This window comes from Elephantulus edwardii, unplaced genomic scaffold (assembly GCF_000299155.1).
Source record: "Elephantulus edwardii isolate Elephantulus edwardi_28Jun2011 unplaced genomic scaffold, EleEdw1.0 scaffold00004, whole genome shotgun sequence".
Lineage (NCBI taxonomy): Eukaryota > Metazoa > Chordata > Mammalia > Macroscelidea > Macroscelididae > Elephantulus > Elephantulus edwardii.
The window spans coordinates 886,420-909,869 of record NW_006399754.1 but is presented as its reverse complement, the minus strand read 5'-3'; the positions used below and the strand labels follow the sequence as shown (position 1 = coordinate 909,869).

Below are 23,450 nucleotides of genomic sequence, written 5' to 3'. Positions count from 1 at the left end.
GATAAAAATAATGCCCTAAAATATAATACTTTTAGACTATTCTCTCCCCCATAGATTGCAATGCCGTAGTAAACTTACTTTTTAATGACAAGCCAGACAGTTTAATTATGGAGTCAACACATTCTTTTAAGACCAGAATCTGAAGTATTGTTAAAAAGACTTTCAGAAGATTGAGAAAAGCAGCTGAACACCTTTTTACTTTTCGTGGTTGACAAATATAGAATATAAAATCAATTATCTAAGTAAATTTGATGAAGTACATAGGCTTCCATCTACGTGCAGGCATTACTTTAATAAAAGAATATATCCAAGAACTAATGGGTTTTTAAAAAAAAACACATATTTTACAAAGTTTTCAGTAGTTTATTGACTAAATGTATTTTCCCTCTGCATATGTACATGTGATTCTGATTCCTCCTTATGCCATAATTCTGAGTGAAATATACCAGAAACAAGAAGATAAATGCTCTATAATTAGCTTACATGAAATATCTAAAATAGGCATATAACAGAGATTAAAAGGCAGGGGAGCACTGAGTTTCTGTTAAGGGTGATGGATAATTTGGTAACAAATAATGATGCCAGTTGTATAATATGGTGAATATTATTAATGTTACTGAATTAAAATTATGAAAAACTGAATATTTCATTAATCTGTATGTTTATCACACACAAAATCACAATTAAGTAGAAAAACAGCAGATTATCAATCTTTATAAAATGGTCTCATTTGTGTAAAACAAAACAAAACCAAACCAATAACAAAAAACGCAACCCTCCAGCCCACTGGGGATACCATTAAACTCTCTAAATGATAAACACCTTTGGTCCTAAATTATTTCAGCCTCGCTGGTGAAGCTGGTTCTTGAGTGAAACCAAGGGAGAGGCAAAGAGACACGGAGACACTGTCCTGAGGACTCAAGAGAACAAGGCTATTCCAGGGTGCCGCAGACTGGCTAGCAAAGTCAAGTTCCTCAGAAATTCATGGTTGGTGCAGTTACTCAATTGGCAATTCATGAAACTATACTTCTTAGCTCTTTATTCTGATACGAACAGAAAGTTTAGTCAATTATTTTTAAAAAAGCACTTACCAATGGTCAGACTTTTAAGTTTTAAAAAGGGGCTACAAGTGCTAACAGCCATAGTCAGAGGTCTCTATGACACCTAAACTAGTCTTTAAGATAGTACTTAGAACGTTCCCACTTACTTGAAGAGCAAAGTACTTGTACAGGTATGCACCTCCCAGAATGACACCAGCAAGCATAAACGCCAGTCCGAAGCACATGCACCAGCACCAGGCTCTTCTCTGGCCAACTGGTACCACTTCATCCGGGTCCTAACACATGACAAAGGCAGACAGTTAATGTTATGGATCATCATCGGTCAGAATCACACAGGTTCAGGTCTGAAAGCAATCCTAAAGGTTATAAGTTTTACAAATGAAGATACAAGGACCAAGGTCTCTCATCAAAATCAGCCTGAGAACGGAGCCTGGGCCAGGGATGCGCAGGCGGCTCTGACTCATCCCAATGCTTCTTCTGCCTTCTCACACTCAATCTGCACCTGCTAACTGTATCTGGAGCAACAATACCCTCTGTCATTTTCTCTGCCCTTTCCTTTGTGATTAAGGTTATTTGCAAATGTTACAACTCTGTCTTGCAATATCAAGGCACTGGGCTCTGTATGTTCACAGGTCAGGCTATCTCCACGCTTTATCTTTTATAAAAGAAAGTACAAGTATGCACTGGATCACTGGAGGTGACAAACCTGCTTAACAACCATTACAAGAAAGAACAGGAAAAGAAAAATATAACCGTATTACACTAACGTTGTATCCAGAAGTAATCCTACAATTTTGTTGCTTCACTCACTCTAAAAGAATCCCATCTGGATATATTAATCTTTTCTGTTTGTTTGTTAAGAAAATGTCATTAGCAGGACATTAAAAAAGAAAATGATACAAACTTATAAAGTCAAGAGACACAGAAATGGTATAAAATCGTGACAATTCAGATTTTTGAAGCACTGTCAGGATTCATTCTGGAGAGAATACCATCTTAGGCCAAAAGCTACAGCCCCTAGACAGGCCCTCTGCTCTACGAAGACCTCTACTCTGCCACCTTGGAGTTCTAGGTAATTTTTAATTTGCACTCAGGTTCATCTTAGGTGAAAAAAGCTGACAAAACTAGGGAAAGTGCTGGTATAAGTTAATAACTGGTTCATGAAATATTACAGACAATAGTGAAAAGGCTTCAACTGGCTGGAAGCCATTATTAAGAGGTGTCCTAGTGTTGTGTACATGTGCAGACATGCATGTGGGTCTTTTCCTTACTGGGAAAAGCCCAATTGGGGATGGCTTAAGGTAGGAAGCTGACTTTGTCTAAATCTCCATAAATGAGTAAAATAAAATGACAGAAGCAGCAAATTGGAAAGCCAAATGATCAAGTGCACAAGAACAAGCTCAATGGATGAGATCAGAAAAAGACAGTCAATAAAGAATGAAGCAAAGGATAAATATATAAAGCGGCATGTTGCTGCTGTTACGTGTTGAGTTGCCTGCGACTCAAAAAAACCCCTTGTACAACAGCAGCCCTGCTCTATCCTGTGCCAATCTTATTGTCTGACACACCCACCCCCAGTACCCCAGTCATTGAATCAATCCATCTCATCGAGGGTCTTTCCCTCCTGCACTATCCCTCCACCTTTCCAATCATGATGTCCCTCTCCAAGGACTAGTCCCCCCTTGCAACAAGTCCGAAGTATGTCAGACAGAGCTTCAGAATTCTGGCCTCAAAGGAGCAGCTTGGTTCCGGATGAGATGGACTGATACAGTAACTAGGGCAATAGGAGTACGTGTATCAGAGTCAGTGAGGTTGGCTCGGGACAGGGCAGGCTTCAGAGGGTTACTATGTACATAGTACATAGGGTTACTATAAGTCACAGGTGACTTGATGGCACATAACAATGACAACAACAACAGGACTCTTTGTTCTCCTAGCAGTCCATGGTATATTCAATATTCTTCTCTAGCACCACTCAAAGGCCTCAATTCTCCTTCTGTTATCCCTAGTCGTTGTCCAGCTTTCTGATGCATAACTACTAATTGTGAAGACCATGGCCTGGATCAGGCACATCTTAGACTCTAGACTGACATCATTGCTCTTCAATACTCTGGAGAGATCCCTGACAACAAACTTTCCCAATGAAATCTGTCTTTTGATTTTCTGTCTGCTGGTATCAAAGTGCTGATTGTGGAGCCAAGCATAAGGATCTGAAATTGTGAGCATATTGTACTCTATTGCCACAGGCATACTTGTCAATGTATTGTATGTTTTTTAAATCAGTGCACTGCAAGTTAGTATTTAATGAAAATAAGCCTAAAAGAATTCCTCAGGCCAAGGAAGATATCCCATCTGTCAAAAACATTACAAGAGTTCCAACGAATCGTAAAGTATAATGAAACTTGAATGATAAAGTATACATACTTTTCTAGAGCCTTTGTCTGACAGGAACATCTGAGGAGACAAGAAACAGTTCCCAAGACAATTCACTTTAGGGTGAAGGCAGGGTGGGGGGTGGAGATGACAGATGGAAATGGTCATTTCTAAAACATTTGCTATCAGCTGCTGAGACAGCCAAGTGAATGCCTACATCCCCCGTTTGGCAGGCTCCTCTCGGAACAGCACATAAATGAATAGACAAAGGGCAGGGGCAGCACCTGTAAAACAATATGCAGCCCCAACTGTCATTCCAAAACAAGGCTTCCAACCGGTTCCTCCTGGTTCAGTTGGGCCTAAGAAGTGAAACTGGAACGCTCAGTTTTTAAAATCTGGGTAACGTGGAGGGGAAAATGACTAGTTAAAGACCCCTGCTAGAGACTTCTTCTCCCTCTTAGAAAATAAAGGCAGCATCCCTACTGCACGGCATCCCTGCAGATTTTGTAGTAGTAGGGAGTGCCCCTGCTCAAAGATGGCAGCCCACCAGGCTAGTGTGAAGTGTGGCTCCTGCCTGTCCTGATGATGATCCAATCTCCCCATCAGGCTCCTGAAAAGCCTCTCCTGACTCTCCCATTCCAGGCCTTCAATCTCCCCCATTCTGGTTACTGATTCACATTACTAAAGTTTGAGTCCATTCCCTTATGTTTTGTTGGCCGTGAATCAATTGCTTCCAAGCAGTTCAAAGTCCTGTTTTAAAACACCATTTTAACACTTCAACAAATAGCTTGTTTTGTAAATAAATCTTAGGTGTCCACAACGTTCCAGGCAGCAGCTCCAGCGGCATAGTGTGTACTGTCGTCTGCTCCAAGGGAGAGATGGGCAGCTTCCTCCAATCAAGATTAACAACCTCTAAAGCCCAATGGTAGGTTGGTTGCGATGTCTGGATGGAAGGAATGCGTTCTTGGAGTTGTGCAAGGAAATGGGAATCTAGCCTCAGTAAGAGAGCAAACCGCTAAGTCTAGAAATTAGACAAAGACCCAAAGTGAGTAAAAGTATGACAGGGGTTTTCATAGGACGAGAGAACAAGAGGGGCTAACAGTGCTCTGGGGAGAAAAAAAAGTCTGTGTGGAATGCTGAATCTGCGTGGAATCTCTTTACCCAGGCAGAAGAGAGAGTCTACAGTCACTATAAGTAGAACAAAAAATGGACAAAACCATGGAGCCAGAATGCATGGCATCTCTTAGCACAAGTGGTATGGCTGAGTGCCCAATGTGGGGTGGGAGAGGACAGAGATGGGGACTAAGAGGTTAACTGGGCACCAGATGACAGAGGGTCTCTCTGCACCATGTCACGGAGCCTGGGTTCTCCAGACAAAAATCACCTTGTAGGACAATAATAAAAAATTTAACTTCTCAAATGACTTTTCTAAAATGACTTCACTAATCCATGAGTCATTTATTTAACACTTCAACAAGGTGAAAGAAACACAGCTTCCGAACCAGGAAATCCATAGGCAGCTCTGGACAAACAGAAGAAGAGACCACCCTCTGTCCCTGCACCACAGTTACGTACATTGTACAAGAGCAGCCGGCCTGCCAAGGTCTGCTCGTTTCTTTTTATCGCTAAATCCCTGCTGATCACTTTCTACCCTGCATTAAAAGAATTCACATACAGATCTTACCTCTAACAGGACTAGGCTATTAGGATTCTTGTGCGTGTCCATTCATACTAATTTTGTATCATTGGTAGCTCCAAGACAAACTTGGCATTTAGGGAGCATTAGACAATATCTGATAATTGAATAACAGATTTTAGATAAGCAAAAAAGGCAGTTATTTAATTCTTTGACCCACAGAAGCAGAAAGTTACAAAGAAACTGTGGGAAGAAGGTACAACAGCAGCTAACAAGTGGCATTAGCAGCAGTGTAACAGGGAAGACAGACCAACGAAAGACACTAGACTGACTTGACAGAAAGTGGCAGATGCTGGCATGACAGCCAAACTCAGCAATGGCCTTGCTATCAGCAACGTAGAGCCTGTGAGAAATTCAATAGAAATTAAGACAAGGCTCATACTCTGAGGAGTTTACTAGAATTAACATTATTACATATGAGAGGTAAATAGTGTTTAGTATTATGATGAGTCATGGAGAGGGATTAAAGTACATTCAAGACACAGAAGCTTTTAATCTAAGAGACTTTAAGTGTCACCTAAAAGCACAATAAGCTTTGAACAAAGTCACATATGTAAGATTTGTAAGATGTATACAAACCTCATGACCATCTCAAAATACGAAGGAAAAGCATTTGGTAAAATTCAACAGCTAATCCTAACACAGCCTCTTGGCAAACTATAACTAGAGGTAGAATAACCTGAATAATCAAGAACTATATAGCAAACATACTTTCGTAAACCTGCACATGTAACATCATCATACCCTTTACAGTTGGAAAATCAAAAGTATAAATGTTGACTACAAACAAAGGGGGGGAATACAGTATGATATTAGTTTTTAACTTTGTTGCTGGTTGTTAGGTGCCATCAGCTCCCTTTGTCTCGCAGCAACCATCCTGAATCTGTACCATCTTCACAGTCTCTTGCTATGCTTACTCCTCTAACTGTGGTTACTGTGTCAACCCATCTCATTAAGGGTCTTCCTGTCCTTTCCTGACCCTCCACCTTTCCAACATGATGCCTTTTCTAGGGACTGGCCCCTCCTGACATGTTCAAAGCACTGGAGACAAATTCTCATCATCCTCGCTGCTAAGAAGTACACTGGTTACACTTCTAAGACAGACTTGTTCTTTGGGCAGTTCTTGGTATGTATTCTGTATCTTCATCATTACCACAATTTCAAGCCAAGCTTTACATGGCCTAATTTAAAACAAGTCACCAAGACACTGCCTCCCTTGCATGCCCATGAAACTGGTGCACCTTTAATTATACCACTATGAGAATAGAACTCTCAAGAGGGTCAGTACAATTATCATCTCATTAATCTAACATTTCAATTATTTACCCCAGTTAATAAATGAAGGCACTGAGGCACAACACTGCCCTGAAAGCCCCTCTCAACACTAGATACAGAAACAGACTGCTTTCAAAACATTCCCATACTCGTATCTTTTCATTTATATCAACCAAAACTTAACATATGATAAAGTAAAATTATTTCATCAACTGCATCTTAAGTAAAATGAAGGATATTGTGTTAGTACTTCAGTTAGTTAAAAATTAGGTCACCTAAATCAGTTCCCTATGGTTTCAGAAACTGTGCTCCACTAATTATAAACTTAAGAGAAAACACACAGGGTTCTCCTATTACTTTTATTCTGTTCCCAAACCCTCAAATCACCTCACATCTGAACCACTTATTTGAGCCTTCTTTATATACTTATGAAGCTTTTAAGATTTTGTCCAAAGTTCTCAGATATGCTATTATAATGATAATAAATTTAGCAAAGATGCCTTCAGAATCAAAATACCAACTAGATCATTAAGATATTCCACAGTGTCAAAAATTACATTAACAACAAAAATATCATAGACAAAAGAGAACTAATAAAATTTATTCTCTAATTCCGTGCCCCCTACATAAAAACCCCAAGTTCTTTGTAACAATGTTGCTTGGTTTTGAACCCTGATTTTTATTTCCTGGTATCACTAGTTGGGTTTCCTTCTGGCAACTTAATTTTTAGTAAATAACCAATCTAAACCATCTTCCAATAAAGTATTCTGAGTCTTGGCCTTTATAGAGATTGGATTAATGTAGTGAATAAACCGCAAATTACTAAAATGACAGAACACCGTTCTACAGAGAACAGATCTAAATAGAGATGTGTCAGAATTCACAAACATGTACGCCTAAAAAGGGTGACTTTTTCCAGTGTGTAAATAACACTTGTATCCCCTCCATTTTCCAAATATATGATCAACAAGGGCATTTTTGTTTGTTTAAGGCTTTTAAAAATTATACTAAAGCAGCAGAGAAAAGGTGCGAGCAGATAAGAAATACCAAAATTCTGGAGTATGGGGAGAATTGTAGGTTATCTTAACTTATCTCAGTTACTCACTGCAATCCAAAAATCAAATCAAACCAAGCCAAACACCTTGTTCAGGCTTATTCAAGGCTGCAAACCCTTGAGAGGAGTGTGCCCATCTTGCTCTTGTAGATTGGCTGGTAGATTCAAACTGATGACCTTTAGGTTAGCAGCTCAACACGTAACACACTATGCCATCAGACCTACTTAGTAACTTGTGAAAGGCTTTTATAGTATTACCATCAATGTAATAGAAATGGTTTGGTACAAGAATGCTCCAACTGCCTATCACTTGCTATATAAAGTGCCATCAAGTCAGCGGATCCACAGCAACCCCATGGATCAAATTCTGCCCAACCCTGTGTCCTCTTCAGTCTCTGCTGTGCTTGAGACCACGGCTGCTGCCACTGTGTCCATCCACCCTGTCCTGGGCCTTCCTTTTTTACTGACCCTGTACCTTACCACATGATAGCCTTCTCAGGAATGACCCCTCGTGGTAACATGTCCTAGTCACGCTATGTCAGGAGATGAAGGCTTGCCATCCTCATCTCTAAGAAGCCTGGCTGCACTTCTGCCAAGACAGGCCTGTTTGTTCTTTTGGCAGTTTACGCTGCATTCACTCTTCACTTCCACCCCAAGTGAAGCCTTCTTTTTTCTTTCACTGTCATTTTTCATCTGAATACAAAGTTCTGGTGGCTTAGTAGTATGGAATTGTGCTGTCAATGCAAAGGTAGGCGGTTCGAATCCATAAGCTGCTCTGTGAAGAAAGCTGGGCAATCCTCCCATATGCTTTGCTGCCTCTTAAAATCCGCTCCTGTAAAGGATTAGGTCTGAGCCGGTACACAACAAGGCGTGGATCAGACGTGCATTAGTCCTCAAACTAATGTCCTCCTCGCTCATCTTCACTTTAAAAAGGAAGCAGCAGTATTGGTAAATGTTAGTGCAATTCAATGATATTCAGAACACTGGTGGCATAGAGCAAAAGGCTGTTTATCAAACAGCCGGCGGTTTGAGTTCATCCGCCATGCTGCAGGAGAAAGTGGTCATCCCTCCAGAAAAGAGTTACCATCTCAGAAACTCAGGGCTGCCATGACTAAGAATTGACTGACGGAAGTAGGCTTGCTTTTTTCCAGTTTATTCAATATCAGTTAAAAAAAGTTACTGCTCTATGTTCTATTTACCTGTGTTCTACATTATCTTTCTTCACCTAATATTAATCATCAAAAAGATGATCTAATTAACGGCAGTGATTAAAAAAATATTCTGCCATACAAGAGATGAGGGCAGTGGTGGCTAAGTAGTAGAACTGCCACATGGGTCCCAGTAAATGCACCCCAGGAGCAGCCGCCATTCATGTAGCAGTGGAAACGTGTGTGCTGCTAGGGGGACAAACAGCTTTCGGTCCCAGACTAACACGAACTATGAGGAAAGATCTAGTTCTTAAAGCCAGCCAACAGGAAACCCTATGGATCACAAGCATTTTCTGCCGCTGCCACAAGCTAGGGGCTGACTATACACAACTCCCAACAATAAAATACAAGCACAGATGCTCAGGCTGGGAAGACAATGATCTACTGACACACTTTGCAAATACTCCCAAACACCACAAACATGTGTTTCTATTTGTTCACTCCCTTAAATCAATATCTGGATTTTGTTTTCTCATTTGACTTCTCAAAGATGACAACCACCATCAGCTGTGATGAAGCCCACATATTTTCTGTTTCACACACACAAAGGAAATGGTTGGTATTTTAGAGACAGAACTGCTCTTGATGGTTACTTTAGGTTTCATTTTGGGTTTCACAAGGGTCCACGGTCTTCTGTCAACATTGGCTTTTAGTCACCGCTCAAGTTGTTCTAACAGAAGAGCTCTGGTGGCGTAGTCTGTAATGAGCGGTGTTGCTACCCCAAAGCCTGTGAGTCTCTGGTAGTCTGAACCCACTAGTGGTTCCTCATGAGACAGACAGCTAGTCTTCCTCTACAGAAACCCAATGGAGGGTTGCTCGGAACCAGTTTCAAATTTAGCTGCTAAGTTTGTATTAAGAGTCAAACTTGAGAGTTACACCAACATGTTTTGACTGATAAATTCCATGGAGTTTAGGTGGTTTATAAAGTGAAAATTTCTCCAATTACAGTGTCTACAGAACAGAGTTCCCATTAATATGATTTCTTATCAACAAGTCTTACTACAATACACACACTGCCAGCTTCTGAAATTACAGACTCAGTATACAGATTAAATAGGTATGGAGGAAGGATATAACCCTGACACACATCACTCCTGATTTTAAACGATGCAGTGTTCCCTTGGTTTTTTTGGACAACGGCTTCTTGGTCTTTGTCTAGGTTTCACATGAACACAGTTAAGTTTCTAGGCTCCTCATTCTTCTCAGCATTACACAAATTGTTATGCTCCACATGGTCAAATGCCTTTATGCATGCAATTAGTAAATCACAAACACTTTTTGAGTATTTTTTTTGCTTTCAGCCAAGACCTGAGCACTGATACTGCTTGTTCTGTGGCCTCTTCTGAATCCAGTTTGATTATATGGCAGCTTCCTGTCAATGTATTGGTCCAGATGTTTTTGAATAATCTTTAGCAAGATTTAACTTGCATTTGGTATTAACGGTACTGATAGATGATTTCCACACTCTGTTGGATCACCTCTTGTTATAATGGGAATAAATATGGATCTCTTCCAGTCAGTTGGCCAGGTAGCCATTTCCCATGTTTCTCTGTACAGACTGGTCAGGGAGTTCTGCACTGCTGCTACTTCCAGAAACATCACAACTGGTATTCCATCAATTCTTAGGACCTTACTAACAGTTAACAGTTTAACGACTGTGAGAAATATACAAAATAAGAATCAAGTTATTAGCCTCATAAAAAGTTAGCACAAACTAGAGTTTTGGGGAGGGCAGGAAGAAAAGCCATCTTTAAAAATATATACTAAAACATTTTTAGGATATTGCTCTGATGTTGTTCTGCTCTGTACTCACATTCTATCTGTTCTCAATGACCCCCCCCCCCAAAAAGTAATAAACTCCAAATGAGGCAGAAGAGTCCAGCCCCCAAAGGCTTCATTCTTTTCAGGCCTATACCTTTTTATTTTTTTTAAGGATAGCTGCCATGTCTACACAAGAATTATTCAATTAACACTGTATAAAATACAAACAATGATGAAATTTTGTGAAGTAAAATGTTATTTTCAAACCCGTATCGACAAGTTTCAAGACTCGGGAGTAGCAAAAGAAAGCCTAGACTCACACCCATAAACAGGTATTGTAGAAACAACAGCATATTAACATGTTATTTATTATTAAGAATGGTCTTTACCAGATGTTTTCGTAGCACAATGGTGAAACTCTCAGATCTGACAGGAAGGTTGGAACCTACCTGCACGAGAAACCAGGTATGGGGTTTTGAACAGAAATTAACTGAACCCCACGTGACAAGAATTGGTGAAGACACAATTACAATAGACACATGACATAAAATCATTATTATTCTATTCTTTATACACTCATCCTCAATATTTTTAGTATTATAGGAATATTCTACTCCTTCATGATAAAATTAGCTTAAAATAATTTTATTATAACTAATTTTCATTATAAAATTAGTTTTAAAAATGAGATAGAAACCCCAAAAATTAAAAATAAAAAAAAACCCAACCCCCCCCCCCAAAAAAAAAAACCAAACACCAAACACACCAATGCCCTGGATTCTACTTTTAAAGTCATGGTTTTCATGCTATTCAGTAAGGTAATACTCATACTCATAATTGTTTGTTGTTGTTGTGCTGTCAAGTTGTCTGCAACTCACAGTGACCCTATGTACAACAGCCCTAAACCTTGCCCTACCCTTTACCAATCTTATTGTTTCCAACACACCTATCCCCATTACCCCAGTCACTGAATCAATCCATCTCATTGAGGGTCTTCATCTCCTGCGCTGTCCCTCCACCCTCCCAAGCATGATGTCCCTCTCCAAGGACTGGTCCTTCCTTGTAACATGTCCAAAGTATGTCAGACGAAGCTTCAGAATCCTTAACTCCAAGGAGCAGCCTGGCTTCACCTTCTCCAGGATGAACTTGTTTGTTCTCCTAGCAGTCCACAATATATTCAATACTCTTCTCCAGCACCAAAGCTCAAAGGCATCAATGCTCCTATCATCCCTGGTCACTGTCAAACTCTCTGATGCATAGCAAGTAATTGCAAAGACCATGGCCTGTATCAGGTGCACCTTAGTCTTCAGACTGACATCATTGCTCTTTAGTACTTTGCAGAGTTCTCTGACAGCAGACTTTCCGAATGCAATTAGTCTTTTTATTTCCTTGCTGCTGGTACTAAGAGTGTTGATTGTAGAGCCAAGCAAACTAAAGGTGTCAACAATCTCAATCTCTTCACTATCTATCATGATGCTGCCAATCAGCCAGTTGTGAGCATCTTGGGTTTTTGGACATTGAGCCTCAATCCATATTGAAGGCTACAGTCCTCGATCTTCTGCAGCAGGTGCTTCAGGTCCTCCTCAGTTTCAAAAAGCAGGGTTTTGTCATCTGCATAACACAGATTGTTGATGTGTCTTCCTCCAATCTTGATGCCACATTTCTCCTTATAGAGTCCAGCCTCCCAGATAATCTGTTCTGCATATAGATTTAAGATATGGTGACAGGACATACCCCTTCCCAATTCTGAACCATGCTTTGTTCTGAGGACTGCCTCCTGGTCCGAGTATAGGTTTCGCATAAGCACAATCAAGTGTTCTGGGATTCCCATTCTTCTCAGAGTCAGCAAGTTTTGTTGTTATCCACACAAATGCCTTTGCACAGTCAATGAAACACAGAGAGAGACATACCTCTGGTACTCTCTGCTTTCAGCCAAGATCCATCCAACATTAGCTATAATATCCCTAGTGCCATGGCTTCTTCTAAATCCAGCCTGCACTTCAGGCAGTTCTCTGTTGATGTGTTGTTTCAGTTGTTTGTGGATAATCTTCATTCAGCAGAATCTTCCTTACATGTGGTATATTGTTCGATAATTTCCACAAACTCAACCTCTCATTGTTACCATGTTAATTCTGACCAATAGCAACTTTCCAAGAGGCTTCTGTGGCTGTAAAACAAAAAGAGACTGCCCATCTTTCTCTTTCAGAGCTACAGGTAAATCTGAACCACAGACAACATAAGGCATTCTGGTTAGCAGTGTAGTTGTAGTGCCACCTGAACACCTGTATCCCTATTTATAAAGGTAAATGTGAACCGTTTCATTGAAAATGCAGAACTTTTGCTAAGAAAGCTCCAAGTGAATTTTTCTAACAGCTGTGGTAAAATAATTTCAACATGGCAAGATATACTTACCTTCTGCCCAGATTTGGAATTCTCAAAGTCAGACTAAATTGTCAGGTTTGCTATAACGTAGCTCTGATTCACAGCAACCTTACAAAGGCACTCTGGTTAAGCCCTTGGCTGCAAAATGAATGGTCGGCAGCCTTCCGAGCAATTTACTGCTTCTGAAAACCCACTGGAGGGTCAGCTATGGTCAGTTCCAACTTGATCGTAACCCAACAATGGCTCTGAGGAGAAAAAAGGCCTGGCAATCTGCTTCCATAAAGATCACAGCCTATGAGGGACCTCTGGTGGTATAATCCTTGGTGAGCTACCCTGCTAATTCAAAGATCACAGCTTAGGCAGCCTATGCGGCAGGCCTTTTCTGTCCTATCTTGTTGCTACTAGTTTGTGCCTTCAAGTCAACTATGATTCATAGTGACCTGTCATGAGCCAATCTCTGACATGCCTGTCCCTATTGCCCCAGTCACTGTCACAATCCTTCTCATCTGGGTTCTTCCTCTCCTGTGCTGACCATCCACCCTTCCAAGCATAATGTCCTTCTCCAAGGACTGTCCCCTCTGGCAACATGCCCAAAGTATGTAGCAAAGTTTAAAAATCCTTGTCTCCAAGGAGCAGTAATCTGGTTTTACCCTCTCCAGGACAGACCTGTTTGTTCTCTTGGCAGTCCATGGTGTGCTCAATACTCTTCTCCAGCATCATAACTCCTAGGCTAGCTGACTATACAAAACTACTACCAAAAATATGTTCAGTTCTTGAAATACAGGAATAATCTCTATAGTGAACAAATAAATGTTTTAAACCTATGAGCACTGCTGCCTAGCACACCAAATGTGAAGTCATCATTGGCTCTTTCTCCCTACTCCAGCATTCTCACTATAGTTGTTAGGTACTGTCGAGTTGAGTATGCCTCACAGTGACCCTATGAACAAGTTGACTTGAATCCTGTACCTGCCTCAACATCTGACACACTAAAGCCCACTGCTGAAGGCATCTAGTCAATCTATTTCACTGAAGGGACTTCTCCTTTGCTGACCCTTCATCTTTCTCATACTTCTCTGTAAAAACAGTGGCTAGTATGGGGTGGCAACATCTGACTTCCACAGGAGAGAACAGTCTCGACATGATCCCATGTTCTTTAAACTTCCTTCTATCAATTCTAACAACTCTTAGGCTCTCAAAGCTCTACTACTGGGCCCACTGATCCACTGCAACAGCCACATAGAACTTAAAGAGAACACAATTATGGGGTTTACTGGAGGGAGTAACTTCGTCTCACACAATTTGGACATGTTAACAGGGCATTCCTTGGTAAAAGACATCATGCTTAGAAAGGTGGAGGGTCAGTAAAAGAGAGGAAAACTCTCAATAAGGATTGATGCAGTGATTGTATCAACAGGCTCAAGTATATGAGAGATGAGGAGGATGGCACACTGTGGGGTATGGTTCAGATCTATTCTTCAGAACAACAGCACCCAACGACAGGTTATAATTCAGAATACAATTCTTTAGTCAGGGCAGCTCCTTGGGTATGCTCACTGGCTCTGTGCCACTTCATGCACCTTATTCCTGCCAATTATGGTGTCACCCTCAGCCTTGCAGGAAGCCTGGGCAAGTTCTGGCTCTGCTGGGGCAGCAGTTCCACTGCAGCTGTCACACCTTGGTCTCTGGCTTTCCACTGTCTCTGCTGCTGTTGCTAGTCTCAGTCTGTTCAGTGTAAGAGTCTTTGCCCCCAAAAGATTTCCTACAGATTCTGATTTTTTTTTCCTTCTTGGTAACATTGAGATTCCTACCTTATGCCTCCAAAACTGCTCAATTTAAGCCTGGCAGGATGGCAAAATTGACCAATGCCCCCGCCATTAGAGTCTACACAATTTACCTGCTTCTTCTTACCCTATAGGTGCTATTTACCTCATTCACTTTATTAGCATCATCTTATCCAGTCATATGGTAAAAGTCAAAGACATGCTGAACAATCAGCCTACTACACCAAACTCTCAAATCCAAGGGTGCTGACCTCTTGTGAGATCGGATGCAGACATGTAAGCAGGTCGCAAAGTGTAAAAACACAGATTACTCTAACCAGCAACTGCTCTGAACACTGGGACAATTGTGCATGATCTAAATACACAGCAAGAGCTAAACACGGATCGTCCATATTAAGAAGCCAATACGTCATATTTAAAGTGGCAAAAGCAAAAATGAAAGCCTAATACTGCAGCGTAAACAAAAATTTTCAATTGGGAGTAGGGAGTCTCCATTTTACTGGAGTCTGCAAAAGAAACATCATTACCCCAATAAAAAGGATGTAATTCCCCCCACTCTTGTTCAGTACAGTGGAGTTTTTCCAGAAGGTGATGGGTGACATGAGAAGAAGCTGAGTGCAGAAGCTGATGTGAGCAGACAGCTGAGTGAGGTGGGAGGCTGTGTCTTCTGAAGTATGACTCATTTTCAGTTCTGACTGTACAAAGGCAGAGGCAAGCCATAATTGGTCACACACCATTTGCCAGACCTGCTCTCTACAGTAGATTGTAAATCAGTGGCCCGTGGCAGACCGTAAATCGTTTTGCCTCAAACTCTTGAAGGAATTGGCTCTTAATATTAAAAATCTATATTTCATGTATAAATCCTGACTTACCTTTAAAAATTGGAGAATTAGGCAACACTGAAAGACCCATGTTTTAAATGAAAATGATGAATATTTCACTTTGCTTAGTATGTCAGAGCTTCACTGTAAGGCTGACTCCAGAAGGTCATCTTTGCTTAACATGCCTAGCTTTTATTTTAGGAAATTACAGATATGAAATTCTGCTGTGCCCCAAAAGGTTTATTAAAATATTTCCAGAGGATCAAACAACTAAACTCCATACTTGTGTGTTAATGTCCCAAAAGTTTAAATTTGAAAATGGATCTTTATAAATTTTGTTTCAACATTAACTTTTCTTCAGTTATAATTTAAACACACATATAAACATACACACTCTTATTACTGCTGTAGAATTGGAAACAACTCATATTTCACCTTGCAGTGGATTATCTGAGGCTGTAAATCATGCAGGAGAATGCCCGTTACTTTCCCTTGATGCAGCTGGTGGATTTGAGCCACCCACCTGAAGGCTGACAGCACAGCCTAGTGGTACCCACTAGGCCACCAGAGCTTCCTCATTGGCACAGTGTGACATGTGGGGCTGCTAACTGAAAAGATGGCAGTTCAAATCCATCAGTCACACTGTAAGACAAAGATGAGGCAGTCTCTCTGCCTGTGATTTACAGCCTCAGAAACCTGACAGAGGGTCACTGTGAGTTAGAATCAACTCCACTGAAGCTTTGGTTCTATTTTTCTTATGCAAACTTACATGAAAATCCAGGTTCAACCAACACATAATAAGCAAGCTGTACCGAATGTTCTGAATCAATTTAAAGAGGCTTGTACCAAAACTGAGAGTCCTGATGGCATGGTGAGTAAGACTATACTGCTCACTGAAAAGCTGGTGGTTTGAACCCACCAGTAGTCTATGGGGGAAGAGGTTTTGCAGACTGTTCCTTTTAAAGTATAGCGCTGAAAATCCAATGGGGGTTGTTCTACTCTGGGTAGTACTAGGGTTCTTACAAGGTAGAATCAACACAATGGTAATTTGTCTCATTTGGTTCCATAAATGTGCTTAAAAGACTGCACATAAACTCATAAATCAAATTCAGAATAAATTTAAAGAGGCCTATGTCAACAGTAAGGCCCTTGATGGCAAAGTGGTTAAGAATGAGGCAAAGCAGAATTTCAGCGATTTTTTTTATAGGCTTAAGATTTTGCCAAAGATAATGTACCTTCCCCCTCCCCCCAATCAGAGTCTATAGAAGAATTCTGAGCAAAAGGGGGGTGGGATGTAGAACAGAATTTCAAATTTCATGGACTGCACATTTTCTGGAGCTTTGGAAAACTGGAGGATCCCCAGAATTGTTACCTCAAGGTAACTGTTTAAACTTTAAACCAAAAGTATTCCCTGATGCCTTCTTAAAACCAAACAACAGTTTAGAATAACTAGTAAAACACATGTCTGCTGTGAGCACTGTTATGCTCTTTTAAGATCGACAGGGGATATAGGTAATGACAGCAACTTGAAAGATTAGACACAAAACTTAGGGGTTATTACATTTATGTTAATGGAGAAGAGCATGAGAATGGCTGTGTAACTAGAAAAATAACACCGAACTGTACCTGAGAAAACAGCTGAACTGGTGGTGTGTATATTCTCAGTAACAAAATAAAATGTTTTGTTTTTAATGGCATGGTAACATCAGAAACCTGGGAAGGAGATGTAACCTACCACCTTAGTGGTAGTCCCTTAGCAGTGTCCCTTCCAAAGGAATCTGCCCGGGAAACTTGAGGGGCGAGGAGCAGTCATTTTTCCTGCCAGCACTTACACTTCTCTTCAGGATAACCACACTCATGGAGAGTCAAAATAATAAGACTGTAAAACTTTTACTGGCCAGTGTTCATCATTCTCCCTGAGTCTACAGTTAACTTGTTCGGCTGCTAACTTCAGAGCTCTTAGTTTAAGGTGCCTGAGAACAAAGGCCTGATGATGTACCCTGGAAAAGTCAGTGACTATGGAACACAGTTCTACTCTGACACACATTCAAGAGTCTACTGCCTTGAACAATAAATTACATAACTAGAATATCAAATGCACTTTAATGAGAACCAAGCTCTCAATTTGCCCCTAAAAATCAATACATTTCAGTAAATGTCCAGTCACGCATTTTATGTTCCTGGGGGGGGGGTTGGTTTATCACTAACACCAACAAACAGCTAAGCCACCACTCCTTTCAGCCTTCCTGGTGCAAAGAGGGAGTCAGAAGGTGTCAAAAACAAAGGTCCAAACAGTGACTGATAGTGAGAACTGGGAACTCAGTGAGTGAGTCATCCTTTTTCCCTTTCAGACTCTAACTCTTCGCATCCTCTCCTCCATACACATTATTTCGCTCTCTCTTTTAAGTACATCTGCACTGGAGTCAGAGACTGTGGCTACACTCTTTATCAGCAAGATGCCCCATGGGCTATCTGTGAGGCAAATGTGAACATCTCAGAGTCTAATCTTGAGAAAGAGGTTTCCTAAGCAGGTGTGACAACAAGAGGAGTTGTTGACAGCTCCTAGTCGACAGTGAGGTAAGTACAAACAAAATTTGGCTTATTACATAATACTGCTATCCACTCCTCATTCCTTTGGCCCACTGTAATTATAGAGGAAGAATTGAACATGTCAGATGCAAACACAAAAAGGAGGCAAAGAACAGTTTGGTTAGGCCAAGGAAGTAGTTATTATTTTTCACAATGACAACAATTTCATTCCTGCCAAACATAATTTTATATAATCCTGGCAACTTCATAGAATTTTAAAAATTCTGCAGACGAGTCCTCACAGACCATCTGGTCTTATCCTCTCCTCTTACAGAGAGGAACTAAAAATTTAAGCTCAAGTTCAAGTAGTTACATAATGACAAAATGGGGACTTGTGGTCCTTTCAAGGTTAAGTTATGCACACAAACACAAATGAGTGTGTAATGCTGCTTACAACATGAAACATGTATGGAATTTAAAATGTCCCTATTCAACATGAAATCTAGGTGTGCCTTTGCTGTTTCTGTAACCTTAAGACTCTGCAGCCCCTAGAACTGGTTAAGATGACAACAGTGCAGGGAAAAGCAGTAAGCTTGTTGAAATAATATAATCAATAGAAATGGCCATTGGGATCAATCAACTCCTTAATGGAAAGACTACAAGAAAGAAAGGTGGGCCAACAGAACTGCTCCTGAAAGGTCCTCGGCCAGCAGAGGACACTGCAAAGACAGGAACGGAGTAAAAGTACCGGAATGCATGTTATATAAGCCAGCTCAATGACTGGGGAGGTTGGGATTCTTGAGGCATAAGGTAGTGAATGTGCATTTTAAAGCCAGCATCCCAGATGATACCAGAGCAGGTGGCCCTGAAAACACAAGTGAGGGACACTGGTGGAGGGGGATGAGATCTGGACCACTCAGGCTGAGAATAAGGTTTTTTAAAAAAAGATATTTTAAAATTCTTCTTCAGGGGTGTTGGGTGTAACTAGCTAGCTTGCCAAGACCCTCTAGCCAAGTGGGCAAAGGGAATGCTCCAGCCAAATACACTCAGGCTGATTCTGCACCCGTCTAAGGCAGCTAGATGAGGCGCTTACCATTCAGCTACCCCCAGGGAGCCCAAAAATATTATGTAATCTCCTCTCCAGTAAAGATGAAAAGCTCAGTTCTTTTATCAATGTCTGTCATTAAGGAAGGTTTTCATTTGCCTGTTTAAGTGACAAGGACTCATTATGCAGAATCTACTTTTAACGCAGGGCAGTGTTTTATCACCCACTGGAGGACAAAAGTCTTTCTAGCATAGCAGGAAAAAGATTTGGTCATTTTGTATCTGTCTATTCATCGGTGACTGCTTGTTTCACAAAAGACGACTCTGGCCTTCGAGGCTCAGCCCCAGCACTTTTCTCTGGATAGGGAGATCTGAGAAAACAGAAACGGAAACAAAGCAGGCGCTATGAGTGCTTACTTTTTATAGCTGCTGTAACCACAAAACCCGAAGACAGTGAGCTTGTAAGGCATTCTGAAAACAAGGTCATAGTTGCAGAATCGCTCAGAAAATGTTCTTAAATCAGATTCAAAGGCACCCAAGACATCAAGTCTGATCTTTATCCAAACAGCTCCGCATCTGCTTTATTAGAGCAGAAAAGGAGAAGAGTGACATCATTGCATGCTCTCCCCTCCCTTTTCAGAAATGGGAGGAGTTATGTTTGTTTATAGAATTTGAAATAAAGGTAGGCAACTGTGATGAGTGAGCACTTGACTATCTATTTTAGGTATAATGATTGTTAGATAAACACAGAACCCCAACACCAAACCCCACTGCCAGTTCCAGTCAATTCTGCTGATTAGCCACACGGATAATACTGCCCTATGGGCTTCCCAAGGCTGTCATCTTTGTGAAGAGGGCTGCGACATCCACGACATCCACGTCTCCCCCTCCCAGCCCCTCACTGAGTTCAAACTCTGACATTTAAGGAGAGGCTTCACACTTTAAGCACTGCGCCACTGGGGCTCTTTGATAAACAAACAAGCTCATTTGCTATTAGACCTCCTGTCTGCCTATGCCAAACACTTTTCTTCTTAAGACCAAAACTACAACGGATTCTGGAAAGCAATCTTGACCCTCACACCTCTCCATTACTCTTTACGTGAGGGCATCACCTTAGTGTTCTTATTTCAAGGCAAAGCAGTCCTTAACCCACCCATGACGTTTGTATTTTTAACTTAAGCATTTCCAGAAAAGAAATTTTATTCTCAAATTTCCTCTATCTTTCAGGAGGCCAAAATATCATTTTTTTAAAAGAAAAACAAAACCCAAAACCCAACACAACCCTCAATCCTCAACGCTTATTACTTATACTTGGCACACAAATGATTGTCTTTGAAGTTAAGACGAAGTCTTCCTCCTCTGTGTGAAAAATGCACACGAAAGAACAAGCTAAGCAACCAAAGCAACTTCTTCCGTGAACTTGCTCAGGACTGAACGCCTGCAGCCCACAGACCCGGGAAGGCAAAGGCTGCAGCGTTTATTAACTTCTGTGACAATGACAATCGCAGTTAAAAGGCATTGTGACCGCAGGTCAAACAAAACAGCCAGGACCGCGGCTCTCCCTTCTTTCAGCCCCAGGGGAGGGGGGGATCGTTTTGGAAGGAACGAGGGACAAGTTTCTCGGGAAGTCCTGGCGGGGTCCGAAGTGGAAAGCCAACTGTTGGACTTGCAGGCACCGGGGAAATGAACAGATCCGGGCCAAGAACGGGCAGCCCTGCCTCTCCCCTGCGTCGCCCCCACCCCCACCCCGGCCTCGCAGCCCGGGTCACCTGCCAGCAACCTCGGCCAGGCAAGACACCAAGGAGCAAATGGCCTTTCAAATGAGGAGGGTCACGGCGCTGGACCGGGTCCAAGCTCGGCTCGGCCCAGAAGCGAAAGCAGCCTGGGCTGCAGCGCTGTCAGCCATTTTAGGCGCATTATTTACACTGGGGAAGAAGTGCTCAACCCGGCGGGGGCTGGTCTCCCCCGGCGGCACCCCGGCGCGACCCCAGGCCCCCTGCACACGCCCTTCCGCACAGCGCGGTTGCAGCCGGAGGTGAGCAGGCGGCCGGGGAGCCCCGCAGCCCAGCGCCCCGGCCCCGCGCCCAGCCAGCCCGCGCTCGCCCGGACTCCGACCTTGCAGTCCACCGCCACGGCGTCGGGGGGCATGATGAGCGCCTCCTCGCCGCTCTTGGCCTCATCCTTCTTGGCCTCCTTCTGGGCCAGGGCCGAGTTGAACGTCACCTTCACCATGGCGAGGTCGGGGGCGCCCTCGGAGGGCGGCGGGCTCGCGGGCTCCTGGCTGCGTGTGCAGCCTCGTCGGCCGGATTCGGGCGCGGCTCAGCGGCAGCTGAGGGGGAGCGGGCAGTTCGCGCGGCGGCGGCGGCAGCGGCAACTGCGGCTCGGCCCCTGCAGCTTCCCGGCTCCGTCGCGGGCGGGGACGCAGGCGTGGGCGGGGCGCGCTCCGGAGGGCGTGACCCAGCCCACGTGGGCGGGGTCTGTGCAAAAGGGCGTGGTCTGCCGGGAGGGGCGGGGCCCGCGCTGCTCACCGCTCTGCCCTCGGCCATCCCGCATGGGTGCACCTGGATTTTCCAGTTCTGAGTTCGCCTCCGCAAGGTTTATCTCCCGTCCTAGAGTAAATTTCCTAGGTCGGTGGTTTACCTTGAGTAGCACCAGGCCGGCCCTGCCCTGCCCGCTGCCCTCGCGGTGAGCCTAAAGGCCGTGGAATTGTGTTTCTGTATCTCTTATTATTTCAGCAGTGGACCTGTCTCAGTGAGGCGCTGAGATGTGTTCAGCGCCAGATCCTTGTGATCTGATTTCTTTATCTTCCGCAGACCTCACCCAGGGCGGCACCTGACTCTGCCCAGCTTTGTGTCTCTACTTCTCTCAGGAGGCCCTCCCTGCCCTGCCTGCTCCGGGGAATTTCTGGGTTGATTGAGATTTCAGACTTGTCACACACCAAATATTCTGTTCTTGTGTGGACATGGACAGAACTTGCATGCAACTTGACGCTAGTCCTGTGATTCAAAGAGTTGATGATGATTCATTATTAGTTTTCTGTAAAATGAAAAGAAAATCATTTAAGTACAAGGCAAAAATTATCACAATTTGTAGCTTAGTAAGAGAGGATCATGAAGCTGGAGAGTGTAGGACTGTCAATTGCTGTTACTTTGGGCAGCTGGTTGATTTGATCTTGTGCTCTTTTCTCCACCCTACTCCCTACTCCTTGGAGGCAAGGATTCTGAGGCTTCGTCTGACATACTTTGGACATGTTGTAAGGAGGGACAGGTCCTTGGAGAGGGACATCGTGCTTGGGAGGGTGGAGGGACGGCGCAGAAGGGGAAGACCCTCTATGAGGTGGATTGATTCAGTGACTGGGGTAACCGGGATGGGCGTGTCAGAGGCAGTGAGATTGGCACAGGATAGAGCAGGGTTTAGGGCTGTTGTACATAGGGTCGCTATGAGTCGCAAGCGACTCAACGGCACATAACAACAGCAACAACAAAAACAACACTCCCTTGGTCCAGCCAGGCTCGTGAGTGTGCACTACAATGCCCAGTTTGGGTCATCTCTGCCTTGGGTCAGTCCAAAAGTAGGCTGAGTCTGAAATCTTCGGGGATTGACGCTGCTCAGGATCGGGTTGAGATGTCCTAGAGTCTCTGAGACTCTTCATTGGTCACCAGAGCACAAAAATGAGGAGCATCCCCACATCTCAATGTTCAGGTTAGGAAATTTTTCCAAGGAACTGGTATGAGAAACCCAGTCCAGACTTCAGTCAGCATAATAAGCATTCTGAAGTCTCATTCATCTGGGGATTGGAAGAGTTGAATTCCAGTTTACTGAGCTCCAACTCTAGTCATAAGACTTGAAACAACTCATGAAGGAGTTGTGGTAGGGAGTTGCAATGCCCAAAGGCCAAAAGGCAGTCCATATCCGTTGTCTCCTGCTGCTCCAGGAGAAGAAAGATGGGCAATCTCCTCCTGTGTGCTTTAGAGCCTGGGGAACTCAGTGGAGAATCAGCTATGAGTCACACAAACGCAACACATGTTTCATCCAGGGAGAAAGTGAATGGGGCTGCCTAGGAAGTTGGCAGTAAAAACTAGAATCTAATTCCTCCAGATTCACTGGTTTCAGAAGCTTTCAGAGACAGCACAATTGGAGACAGAAATTCTGGAGACAAGAGTTTACTCAGGATATGCTTTTTTCTGCTTCCTGCTTCTGTGTTATGATGTTATTATGTATGTGCTATTGAGTCAACTGGGACACATAGTGACCTCACAAACAATAGCTCTGAACCTTGCCCTATCTTGAGCCAATCTCACTGTCTCTGGCACACTTCCCCCCCATTGCCACAGTCACTGGGTCAACTGCACTAAGGAAGAAAAAGAAAAAAAAAAATCACTCTAAATACCACTACCAAACAGATTCAGGAATTAAGGGTAAGCAAGAACATATGACTTAATGACACAGCAGGGAGTTGAAT

General features: G+C 42.8%; 1 protein-coding gene across 1 annotated transcript in view; it reads right to left on the bottom strand.

The window, feature by feature from the left end:
* The window catches only part of ITM2B (integral membrane protein 2B), a 43,618-nt gene extending 22,264 nt beyond the window's left edge, over window positions 1–21,354 (bottom strand). Inside the window, exons 1-2 of the mRNA XM_006879494.1 lie at window positions 21,104–21,354; window positions 1,208–1,336 (exon numbers count right to left, since the gene is read on the bottom strand). Coding sequence (XP_006879556.1) covers window positions 1,208–1,336; window positions 21,104–21,220 — 246 coding nt within the window. The 5' untranslated portion in view covers window positions 21,221–21,354. The remainder of the gene's footprint in view (window positions 1–1,207; window positions 1,337–21,103) is intronic.
* Between the last annotated feature and the right edge of the window lie 2,096 nt (window positions 21,355–23,450).